Source organism: Nyctereutes procyonoides, unplaced genomic scaffold (genome assembly GCF_905146905.1).
Source record: "Nyctereutes procyonoides isolate TBG_1078 unplaced genomic scaffold, NYPRO_anot_genome, whole genome shotgun sequence".
In the NCBI taxonomy this organism is placed as follows: domain Eukaryota; kingdom Metazoa; phylum Chordata; class Mammalia; order Carnivora; family Canidae; genus Nyctereutes; species Nyctereutes procyonoides.
In genome coordinates, this window is record NW_026575043.1 from 47,657,788 (window position 1) to 47,671,117 (window position 13,330).

At 41.3% G+C, this 13,330-nt stretch overlaps 1 protein-coding gene across 2 annotated transcripts in view; it reads right to left on the minus strand.

Moving 5' to 3' along the window:
- RNF10 (ring finger protein 10) overlaps positions 1-13,330 on the minus strand; it is a 35,724-nt gene that overhangs the window by 18,747 nt on the left and 3,647 nt on the right. For both annotated transcript variants that reach the window (XM_055322469.1, XM_055322468.1), the window contains exon 2: positions 5,680-5,876. In XM_055322469.1, coding sequence (XP_055178444.1) covers positions 5,680-5,876 — 197 coding nt within the window. The remainder of the gene's footprint in view (positions 1-5,679; positions 5,877-13,330) is intronic.

Genomic DNA, 13,330 nt, shown 5'->3' on the forward strand with positions numbered 1-13,330 from the left:
CAAAACAATGTTATGATAAACCTATTTTTAGATAGATCTTTGTGTACAAATATTTGGCCACATACAATGATTTCTTATTGTATAACAGGAATTACTGGGTCAAAGGAAATACAAATTCAAGGCTTTTGCTATTTAGTCTAAAAATTTAGAGATGAGTAAGCAACATCTGCACAGACATCATAAAGAGTACAGGGGCACCTGGATGGCTCAGTTAGTTAAGCATCCAACTCTTGATTTCAGCTCAGGTTATGATCTCAGGGTAGTGAGATGGAGCCCCCCATCGGGGTCCATGCTTGGCACAGAGTCCACTTAAGACTCTTCTCTCCCTCTGCCCCTTCCCTTGTTCATGCTCTCTCTAAATAAAATAAATCTAAAAAAAAAAAAGAATCTAAAGAGTACAAAAAGGAACATGGTGAAAAATACCTTACGTTGCAGAGGCAACCAATATGGCCTAAGATAGCCTATGCATATAGACCACAGTATATGACAGTATATATTAAGTACAGTGGCAAACCATAAACAATTTCCTTCTATTTCAATAGATCCTGGGAGACAACACTCCCCTTTCCCCAATGTTTATGTAACTCATCACAAGGAACCTCATGACTTCTAGGTCATCCCCTGGCCTCTCATTCCCTGGATGCTCATTTCCATGTGGCTCTGCTATCCCCTTCATCAGTCTTCCACCCCCAATGACCCAACCTTAGGTAAGAGCTTATGCTTACTCAACAAAATCCTCCACACCCTCAACCTTTTATCATCACCTTGTTATCCTAGCTGGCCCACTGCAACCTTCTCCAATACTGCCCATCACAATTCCTAATTATCCTTCCAACACTGACCCTCTCACAGTTCCTTGACCCCCACTTCATCCAGTTAGCTGGCTCTCAACTCTACCTCAGGCACCCAATTCCCAAGAACATACCATCTAGAGCTGCACCACCCTATACAGCAACCACTACTAGCCAGATGTAGCCACTGAGCACTTGAAATGTGACCAGTGTCATGTAATGAAATACCATTTTAACTATACTTGGTAAAAACATTAAAATTAATTTCACCATTTCTTTACCTTTTTAATTTAGCAACTAGAAAAGTTTAAATTATATATGGACATTTCTACTGGACAGCACTGCTCTACATCTAGACCATAAGGGTAACAATCAACACTTCTTCCACCATCTTAACTTTGAGCACCAACAACATCCAAGCAGCAACTTCCTCCTTTCTTAGCTTGCTCCCGTTAGTCTTGATTCCAATTCTTTAGCCCCTCTGAAATCTCCAAACTAGTGATCCAATTCACCCTCACAATTTCTTTTCTAACTTGGCCTTGATCCTATGGTCAACTGCCCCCTTCTCTTTGTCATCTATACTTACCTGGCAAAACCTTCCCCTGATTAATCCAACTCTATGCCTATATATTTCCACTCCAGCACCAGACAGTTACACACAAGAACACAACCACATCACACCAATCAGTCTCACTTAAGTAGATCCTTAGGCCATCTGGCAATACTACCACAACCTGATGGCATTTCTGTACTCGCTAAATTCCCCAGTCACCCAGACAACTCCATTCCTCAGGACTTCCAAGGCTCCTCTCTTAGATCACCTTCCTTATTTTACTGAGACAAGATCAGAAAAGAATTCCTACATCCTCCTACCAATACTTCTGCCTTCTTCTTGTTACTGAGGATGAACTGGCAAAGCTCCTAAGCCTCCACTTGTATACAAAATCCCAACTCCTCAAGGACTCAAGGACACGGTTATAGCAATTCTCCCACTTTCCTCTGCATATTTGCCCCCTCACAGGACAATCCCATTACCAGACAGATGCTGTAATTTCTCTAAATTTAAAACCTCTCAACTTCACACTCCCTCAAGCTACTGCCTCACCTCTCTTCTCCCCTTCAGAGCAAAGCCACTAGAAAGTACTGTCTGAACTTGATGTTTCTTCCTATCCTTCCATTTTCTCTAAATCTATGCTAATCAAGTTTTTGTCCTCACTGCTCTACCAAAGCAGCTCAAGGCCAACAACCTACCTTCATATTATCAAATCTAGTGATTCACACTGTCCTAATATTCCATAACCTATCAGCAGAGGGCAAAACTGGTCACTTTCTCCAAATGCCTTTTGGTTCTTTCCTCCCCCCCCCCCCTTTAAAGATTTTATTTATTCATTCATGAGAGACACAGAGAAAGAGAGGCAGAGGGAGAAGCAGGCTCCATGCAGGGAGCCTCACATGGGACTCAATCCTGGGTCTCCAGGATCAGGCCCTGGGCTGAAGCAACACTAAACCGCTGAGCCACCCAGGCTGCCCATCTTTCCTCCCTTTTTGCTCATGCCTTATGATCCATACTCAGGCCTCAGTCCTTAAATTGCCTTTCTGCAGCACTCCTTAACAATCCCACCTAGTTCCACAGCTGCAAACACCAAATGTATGCAGATACCTCTCTAGCCTGGGTCTCCTCCCTGAACTCCAGATTCCATTAACTACCTCTCTCTACTTAGAAATCCAGTAAACATCTCAACACAAACATATTCCTAAAATGAAGTTCTTTATCCCAACTCCCCTTCTCTTCCAACCACCCCCCGCCCAAAACCTGGTACTTCCTGGAGATCTTCCACACTTTGGGCTCCTGCCAAAAACATTCATTTATTCAAAGTTATTCATTTCTCTGCTCAGACCCCATATCTAACATATTTTTAAAAATCCTGTTGGTAAAACAAAAAACAAAAAAATCCTGTTGGTTCTACCTTCAGATGTCACCCCAATAGGCATGCTTCTCACCAGTTATCACTGTTTCAAAGCTTCCATCATTCTCTTCAGAAATATCTTAAGAGCCTCCCTGGTTCCACTCTCCCCTTTAAAACTCCAAGTCAGATTATAGTACTTCTCTTCTTAAACCCCCAATAGCTTCCCATCTCTGTGAACAAAAAGCAAAAGTCTCATAAGGCCCCACATGATCTGACCCTTCTTTCCCCAATCTTAAGCTTCATTCCCTACTTCTCTTGCTCCACTCAAGGTAGCCTACTGTTTTACCTCAAACAAACCAAACATTACCATCTCTGATCCCTGCTATTTGTGCACTTATTCCTTCCAGCTAAGATGCTCTTCCTCAAAATTATATATTATGCTCCCTTGCTACATTCAAGACTCTACTCAAACTTCACCTCCTCAGCGCAGCTTTCCTTAGGCACCTTCTAAAACTGTTCTCTTGGGGCACCTGGGTGGCTCAGTAGGTTAAGCATCTGCCTTCATCTTAGGTCATGATCCCAGGGTCCTGGTATCAAGCCCTGCATCAGGCTCCCTGCTCAGTGGAGGTCCGCTTCTCCCTCTGCCACTGCCACCTCCACCCGACTAGTGTGTGCTCTCTCCCTCTCAAATAAATAAAATCTTTAAAAAAATAAAAACCGGGGCATCCCCAATGGCTTAGCGGTTTAGTGTCGCCTTCAGCCCAGGGCTTGATCCTGAGGCCTGGGATGGAGTCCCACATCGGGCTCCTACGTGGAGCCTGCTTCTCCCTCTGCCTGTGTCTCTGCCTGTTTCTAATAAATGAATAAAATCTTAAAAAAAAATTTAAAAAATTAAAAAATAAAAACTATACTCTTTATTACTCTCTCTCCCTCTCTTTCAGTCTACTTCCTGTTAATTCGATCAGCACTTACCTTTGGATTTATCATACAGAAGATCCTTGAACAATGCAGGCATTAGAACTGACCCCCTGCACAATTAAAAACCCATGTGTATGGGCAGCCCTGGTGGCGCAGAGGTTTGGCGCCGCCTGCAGCCTGGGGTGTGATCCTGGAGACCCAGGATCAAGTCCCACATCAGGCTCCCTGCATGGAGCCTGCTTCTCCCTCTCCCTGTGTCTCTGCCTCTCTCTGTGTCTATGAATAAATAAAATCTTAAAAAAAAATAAAAATAAAAAATAAATTAAAAATAAAAACCCATGTGTAACTTTTGACTCCCCAAAAAAGTTAACTGCTAAAAACCTGTTGACTGGAAGCCTTACCAATAACAACACGTGTTTTACGTTATAGGTATTATCACTGTATTTTTACAGTAAAGCTAGAGAAAAGGAAGTGTATTAAGAAAATCAAAACAGGGGCACCGGGCAGCCCCGGTGGAACATCGGTTTAGCGCTGCCTGCAGCCCAGGGCGTGATCCTGGAGACCTGGATCGAGTCCCACATCAGGCTCTCTGCATGGAGCCTGCTTCTCCCTCCCTGTGCCTGTGTCTCTGCCTCTCTCTCTCTCTCTGTGTCCCTAAGAATAAATAAAATCTTTCAATAAAAAAAAAACAAACAAACAGGGGCACCTAAGTGGCTCAGTTGGTTAAGCGTCAACTCTTGATTTCAGTTCAGGTCATGATCTCAGGGTCATGGGATCAAGCCCTGAGTCAGGCTCTGTGCTCAGCATGGGGTCTGTGTGAGATGAGATTCTCTCTCCCTCTGCCCCTCCCCCTGCTCACATTCTCTCAATAAATAAAATTAAAAAAAAAAAGGAAAATCAAAATATATTTACAGTACTCTATAAAAAAACAAAAAAACAACCACATAAGGGTACCCATGCAGTTCAAACCTGTGTTGTTCAAGGGTCAAACTGTGTCAACTGTGTTTATCTCCCTAAACTAGAATATAAGCTCCTGAGGGACAATGTTCCACTCAGTATTGTATTCCAAACTGAATGTTATCCGATACACAGTACTAGAGGACTAAATTTTTGGTGAATGAATGAATTTTTCCATGAATACATTAACTCTGTCTTATTCTTTTTTTTTTTTTTAAACTCTGTCTTATTCTATAATGGTTTCAGAGTACAGAACATTCAAACAGGAAAATAATTTAACCAGTCCCTTACTAATTTAGGTTATTTCTGAGATTTTGCAACTACCATCAATGCTATAATGAATTCCCTTGTACAGAAGTCTTTATGCACTTACAAAAGGATACCTAAGAAACTCCTAAAATCAGGGATGCCTGGGTGGTTCAATGGTTTGAGCATCTGCCTTTGGCTCAGGTCATGATCCTGGGGTCCTGGGATCGAGTCCTGCATCAGGCTCCACAGGGAACCTGCTTCTCCCTCTGCCTGTGTCTCTGCCTCTCTGTCTCTCTCACGAATAAATTGGAAGGAAGGAAGGAAGGAAGGAAGGAAGGAAGGAAGGAAGGAAGGAAGGAAGGAAGGAAGGAAGGAAGGAAGGAAGGAAGGAGAAAAGAAAAGAAAAGAAAAGAAAAGAAAAGAAAAGAAAAGAAAAGAAACTCCAAAAATCAGACTACCTGAGACTAGGATATATAGCATCTTACATTTTGCTAGATACCACAAGGCAAAAGTCATTAATTAAAGTCACTTTATTACCTAAATATCCAATAGGTACCTCTAATTCAGGAGTGATAACAGAAGGACTATACAAAGTAAGGTACCACAAATTTGCTATAATTTATCAAAAGCCGTGATTATGACTATCTTCTTCCTCCAAGGAAATTTTCTTAACTTTCAAGGGAAGAAAGGAGGCAAAGTTCCAAACCTCGTTAATCCCTAAACTATTTAAGACTGCTTTGGTTATTTACTCTTCCACCTCTTTCTCCCCTCCTCCCCAACTACTGGGCCAGGGTCGGGGAGTGGATCAGAGCTTACGCTCCTCCTTATTCTAGAAAGAACATTCTTAAATTCCATACCTCATCTCGTCTTCCACCATTAAAAGAAGAGCTAAAGACTTTGCTGCTGCCGCCGCCCCTCTGTGGAGGCATCTTGTTAAAAGTTTTGCTTTTCTGTGAATTGGAGCGACGGGACTGGTTGCTAAAATTTTCATTTTTGGGATAGGAAGGTTCACGTTTGCGATTAAAACGCTTGGATCCATTTGAGTTCTTTCCATCTGAAAGCAAGAAAGGCAAAGAATTATTTAAGAAATAATACAGAGCTCCTGGCTGGATCAGTTGGAAGAGCATGCAATATTTGATCTTGGGGTTGTAGGTTCAAGACCCCCATCAGGTGTGGACATTACCTAAAAAAGAAAAATCTTTAAAAATAAACAAACAGGGGTGCCTGGCTGGCTCAGTAAGAAGAGATTCCTTTCTCAGGGTTTTAAGGAAATAAAATCTTTAAAAAAGGCCTTGTAGGGCCCTTCTACAAACTCTACGAAATCTAGGTTTGGACCAGAGCTTTGGGCAAGACATCTCTTAGTAAAGTGGATTTTTGTTTTTTAAATGATAAAGACTTGGGACACCTGAGTGGCTCAGTGGTTTGGTAACCTGCCTTCGGCACAGGGCATGATCCTGGAATCCCAGGATCAAGTCCCACATTGGGGTCCCTGCATGGCGCCTGCTTCTCCCTCTATGTCTCTGCCTCTTGCTCTATGTCTCTCATAAATAAATGGATAATAGCTTAAAAAAAAAATGACAAAGACTAAAGGATCCCTCCTCCTTCAGAAGGGATACAAATGTAGATCAGGGGCAGCCTCGGTGGCTCAGCGGTTTGGTGCCTGCCTTTGGCCCAGGGCCTGATCCTGGAGACGGGGGATCGAGTCCCACGTCGGGCTCCCTACATGGAGCCTGCTTCTCCCTACATGGAGCCTGCTTCTCCCTCTGCCTGTGTCTCTGCCTCTCTCTCTGTGTCTCTCATGCATAAATAAATAAAATCTGTAAAAAAAAAAAAGTAGATCAAACCACAGATTCTCAGTTCATAATGTCTTTTTTACAGAGCTTAACCACTGCTCTTATAAAAGCCAATTTAGATGAAGTGATAAGAAAGGGAACAGCCTGGGGCACCTGGCTGGCTCCGTCAGCTCAGCATACAACTCTTGATCTTGGGGTCCTGATTTCAGGAGCCCCACATTGGGCGTGGACCCTACTTCAAAAAAATTTTTTTAATTAAAAAAATAAGAAGGGGATCCCTGGGTGGCGCAGCGATTTAGCGCCTGCCTTTGGCCCAGGGCGCGATCCTGGAGACCCGGGATCGAATCCCACGTCGGGCTCCTGGTGCATGGAGCCTGCTTCTCCCTCTGCCTATGTCTCTGCCTCTCTCTCTCTCTCTCTCTGTGTGACTATCATAAATAAATAAAAATTTAAAAAAAATAAGAAAAAGGGAACAGCCTATCAGGGAAAGTATTTTATCTGGAAGCAAGGTAGAGGACATTATTCTCCTTAAATTACTACAACATAGAGTCTATAACGAAATGGCTTGGCCTAGGCCCCAGCAGGTACATTCAAGAAACATAACAATAAAATATTTACATATACACTAGACATCAAACTGAGAAGCCATTAAATTGACAAAACAGAAGAAATTGAGTTCTAAGAACATATTAGATCAGCATGAGTCATATGCTTTTAAACAGTATTTCTTGGAGCACCTGGGTGGCTCAGCCAGTTAAGTGTCTGACTCTTGGTTCTGGCTCAGGGTTGTGAGATGGAGTGCCACACGGGACTCTGCATTCAGTAGAGTCTGCCTGAGATGCTCTCTCCCTCTCCCTTTGCCCCTCTCTCTGCTCGCACTCTCTACCTCTAAAACTCCCTCAAAAAATCTTTTTATAAATATATTTTTTCCTCCAGTTTTAAGAATATATGTTTAATTCTGAAATCTGAAATAATTTAAATTTGCCACTATCCACAGAACAGCAACTTACAGTACATAATTTCCTTTCACTCTCCTTTTTTTTTTAAAGATTTATTTATTCATGAGAGACACACACAGAGAGAGAAGTAGAGAGATAGGCAGAGGGAGAAACAGGCTCCATGCAGGGAGCCCAATGTGGGACTTGATCCAGGGTCTCCAGGATCACGCCCTGGGCCGAAGGTGGCACTAAACTGCTGAGCCTGTGTGTATATGATTATGTCAAACTCTCAAAGTAAAAGCAGATTAAATATGATCACTAAAGCCTTTTATGCATCCTCAAGTTGCTTTCTAGAACCATTATACCTATTTATTTATATCCTAACAATACTATAACAGAAAAAGTCTATGTCACTACATAGTTGACAATAGAGATGAATAAACTTTGTTAAACTGAAGGGTCAAAATAATTTCTTGCTTTAAATTTGATTTTTTCTGAAGAGTAGCAACAAATACTTTTTCAATCTATTGACCATTTGCATTTTGTGTAAAGAGCACTTGTTCATATACTTGCCCCATTTTTTCTACTCAGGTGCTGAATGGCACAGATTAGTTTGTCCCAAACCGAACAAAGAATCCCAACAACACACATTTAACATATGCCAAAGTTTACTGGCTGGGGAAAAAAAAAAAAAGGTAAAATGCGATCTGAAAACCATATACACCCAAAAAACTAAAGGTGGAAAAACTCCCCAAATCAGTCTTTGGACAAAAAAGACAACTTTATCTTGTCCCTTTGCCCATTCAGAATAATTTTTTTTTTAATCTCAAGAATAAAATTTATTTTAAAAAGATTTCTGTCCTGTCTTAAATTTGTCTATATTCACTCCATGTTGTCTTATTTCAACACAGAAATCTAACCAAATCAAGCCTGCATACTAATTTAATGACTTTCATTTATGCAGAAACTTAGAATGGAAGTTGGGGGACTTTTAATGAAAAAATCCATCAGGCTTACTCTCAAAACTTTAAGAAGGTGGTAGTTTACAAAGCTAAGAGGATTCCACCAAGACCCTCAGATACTACAAAGCTTTTCCCCCAAAATACAGCTTTATCCTGTTTACGTTAAAAACATATAATCCAGGGATGCCTGAGTGGCTCAGCAGTTGAGTGCCTGCAGCTCAGGGTGTGGTCCTAGAGTCCCGAGATCGAGTCCCACATTGGGATCCCTGCATGGAGCCGGCTTCTCCCTCTGCCAATGTCTCTGCCTCTCCCTCTCTGTGTCTCTCGTGGGTAAATAAAATCTTAAAATATATATATATATATATATATATAATATATATATATATACATATATACATGTAATCCATAGAAAAATAAAAAGACACATTAAGAAACAAACTTAACTAAGGAGAGCAAAATGATGGTTATCAGAGGGAGGTGGGTGAGGGGATGAGTGAAATAGGTGAGGGGGATTAAAAGAGTACACTTACAATGAGCACTACTACTGAATCACTATATTGTACACTGGAAACTAATTTACCACTGTATGTTAACTATACTGGAATTAAAATTTAAAACTTAATTTAAAAAAATTTTGGGGGGATCCCTGGGTGGCCCAGCGATTTAGCACCTGCCTTCGGCCCAGGGCACAATCCTGGAGTCCCGGGATCGAGTCCCACATCGAGCTCCTGGCATGGAGCCTGCTTCTCCCTCCTCCTGTGTCTCTACCTCTCTCTCTCTCTCTCTCTCTCTCTCTCTCTCATCATAAATAAATAAATAAATAAATCTTTAAAAAAATTTTTGTGTGGGAACTGTTTAAAATTTTAACATTTCATTTTTTTTTAATTTTTATTTATTTATGATAGCCACACAGAGAGAGAGAGGCAGAGGGAGAAGCAGGCTCCATGCACCGGGAGCCCGACGTGGGATTCAATCCCAGGTCTCCAGGATCACGCCCTGGGCCAAAGGCAGGCGCTAAACCGCTGCACCACCCAGGGATCCCAAAATTTTAACATTTCAAAAAAAAATTTTAACATTATTAGGTTTGATAACATAATGAAAATTTTCATTATGAAAAATTGGATATATTTGTTACTGTATCACAAAAAGGTCAATAATGCCCCCCCAGATATGTAAAAATATTAAGCTTTCTTTTTATCAGATATTTTTCAATAAGCATTGACAGTTATGAAGCATATTAATATAACTTATTCTCAGTAAGACTCATAAAACACACAAACATATATATGTGTATATATAACTCACAGAAACAGGTCTGCAAAGGCAACATAGCAGGCTGACATGTATATAAAAAAAAGTTCTGTATACTTACCATTTGGGTAATTTTTAAAACTATTAAGTACCTAGAAAAAATTATTTCTAGATAAGATGACCAGTTTATTTTATAGCAGATTTTAAAAATCCAAGGTGAAGCATATCCTCAAAGAAAAAAAGGAAACAGCTAATAAAATCAGAGTCCGAATTTTGAAAGCAAACGCTTCACACTACTTTTATCACCACCATGGGACAAATAAGAGGTATGCCATCCTCTCCAAACCTGACCAAACCACAACCTGGGAATCAAGCTAACAGGCACAGGAGATGGCAGCAATGTAAACAGAGAACAGATGGTCACAGAAACTCTGCCAGACAAGGTTTACTCCTACCAGTCACCTTAAATCCCAGTTAGAGAAAGTGACTAGAGTTTAATCTGAAGCTATAAACTTAAGAACTACACTTTTACCTACTACTTCAGTCAGTCATAGTTATTGTCCAACACAGCATCACTGGTAACATAAAGCGAAGCTCCAGATCTCTTATAAATGTTGTCTTACCTATGGAGTTGATAAGATTTCAAATAAGTGGAAATTCAGAGGGAGAGTCCAAGTTTACCATGAGAACAAATGAGATCTCATGAAAATAGGCATATACAGAAAACATTAAGTTCCCCAAATCTCATTGCCCAAGACCATCTCCTCAGATGATACTGCATTTGACCCTAATACTTTCAAGACAAACACCTACCAGTTGCAAAGATTTAGGTAAAGCCACATTCTACATTTTGAGTGCTCAAGAAAGTTAAGCTGGTATTCAGCAGGCATACTCTTTTCATTTCTTCACTTATTACCACACAGGCAAGGAAGCAGTTTCATCATCTTTACAGAACTGCTCTCTGATGGACACAGAACTGCTCATTTCTAAAACAGATTACAAAACTGACCACATAAGGATCCACGATTTTAGTTGCTAAAATCAACTCCTTCATCTTGTTTTCCATTTCCCTAGGGTATGCAGTTAGATATCAAGTGAGAGGCCAGTTCTTATCTCTAGACCCAGGCAACAGACAGCTAAAAATTGAAGGTGCAGTCAGGCCTGTGACCCAGAGATAAAGTTCAGAGTACTGTTTTTGGGATGTCTTGTAGACAACTTGCCAGGACACACATGTCAATAACATGGGGATGGAATCTGTCCTCCTTTCTCTGAAAGGAGATAGCAATGAAGATGATCTGCTTCAGATTTTGGAAAGAAAAAAAAAAAAAAAAGGTCAAGCTCCTAGCAGAAACTTATTCTCTCTGCAAGTTTTAAATTTCAAAGTGGTGGTTCTCAATCCTGGCTACGCAGAAGAATCACTTATAGAGACTTTTAAAATATGGATGCCAAGGGGGAATCTCTGGGTGGCTCAGCGGTTTAGCACCTGCCTTTGGCCCAGGGCGCGATCCTGGAGTCCCAGGATTGAGTCCCGTGTCGGGCTCCTGACATGGAGCCTGCTTCTCCCTCCTCCTGTGTCTCTGCCTCTCTCTCTCTATCATAAATAAGTAAATCTTTAAAAATAAATAAATAAATAAAACCATGGATGCCAGGGCCCAAGGATCTAACCCAGATCTAAACAATCAGAAAGAATCCCTAAGTGGGGTGCCTGGGTAGCTCAGTTGGTTAAGCTGCTTTCTTTGGCATGGGTCTTGATCCAGGGTCCTGAGATCAAGTCCCCCCCCCCCCCAGTGGGGCTCTCTGCTCAGCAGGAAGCCTGCTTCTCCCTCTCCCTGCTTATGCGCACACTCTCCATCAAGTAAGTTTAAAAAAAAAAAAAAAAAAAAAAAAAAAGAATCCCTAAGAAAGAGCTCCACACAACCATATTTTTAAAAAAATATCCCCGGGAAATTCTGATGCACAAACCAGAGCTGAGAACAACTGCTGAGTACTGTCAAGACACATTCCAAAATGGACAAGACCATTAGTTAAATGGCTCAAATCCAGAACTCAGGATCACAGAGTCAACAAGAGACTTGAAAACTTAATCCAGTGTCTCAGTTCTTCCACATTTCCCTAACAGAAAGGTCTCTACTAAATAACACATCTCAGTCCTTCCCCTCATTACCAAATTAAAGACCATCAATTTTTCACAGTTAAATAAATTGGCATCATCAACATTTCTAGCTCTAGTTCTAACAGGTGGCACAACCTAGAGGTCAGAATAGCAGCCAAGAAATTTCTACTGCTGATTCATGCTATAATCACAAGCAAGTTCCTAACCCATCACTCAGAGTGGCTGACAAGCACCTCCGGAGGGGCAACATATGGCCTTACTACAGAAACAACTGACAACAAATTGAATCCAGCTGAAATTCTCATTCTGAACAAAAGGGAGAGGTGGTATCAAGAATGACACATGTCGGGGATCCCTGGGTGGCGCAGCGGTTTGGCGCCTGCCTTTGGCCCAGGGCGCGATCCTGGAGACCCGGGATCGAATCCCACGTCGGGCTCCCGGTGCATGGAGCCTGCTTCTCCCTCTGCCTGTGTCTCTGCCTCTCTCTCTCTCTCTGTGACTATCATAAATAAATAAAAATTAAAAAAAAAAAAAAAAAAAAGAATGACACATGTCAAGTTTCTCATCTGCTAAGGGAATTTATACAAAAGTTAGTTTATAAATAATGCCCAGGACTTCTTAAGAATTCACTTGAGGGGCACCTGTGTGGCTCAGTTGGTTAGGCATCCAACTCCTGATTTCAGTTCAGGACATCTCAGAGTCAGGATGGAGCCCCATGTTGAGCTCCACACAGGGCATGGAGTCTGCTTAAGATTCTCTCTCTCCCCCCATCCCTCTCCTAAATAAATAAAAGAATTCACTTGAACAAATCCTCTCAATCCCCTCTAAAGTCTCAGTTTTCTTGTTCATGAAATAAGGTTTATCCTCTACTGTACCTCCTCATAGGGTCATGAAGATTAAAACTTCTGTAAAATGCCTACAACAGTGGTTGGCACAAAGTTTCCATTATTATTTGGAAGACTATTATAATTAATAAATCTAAATAATTCCTGTCAAGAGCACCCACTAGACTTCCAACAAAGCCATATAAACCAAAGACTCCAGCCAACAGGCCCGGAAATTCTTGTAACTTCTCTAAATGGTTATTAAAAGCTTCAAGTCACCTCAATTTACAAAGCCATCAAAACCTCCTGGTCCATTTACAGCTTAGAAGCAGTCTTCAAGGCAGATTACCACTAGTAACCTGGCTCCTGGTACCGGAATAAGAGGAAGTGTGTCAGGATAGTGCTTCATATCATCAACCTCAAAATAACTACTTCATAATACCTGACCTTCCCTTAACCTCCATGGTAGTACCATCCCCCGCCCAGGGGAATGGGGCAAGAGCCTGGTTCTGGGCCAGGTTCCATTGTTTGTCCATAAACTGCCTAACCTCTCTTGCCTCTTTTTACTTTCTTTGCTCTTTCTAAATGACTTTCCCCAAACCTTAAACCACTTTTCTCCTCTGGGCT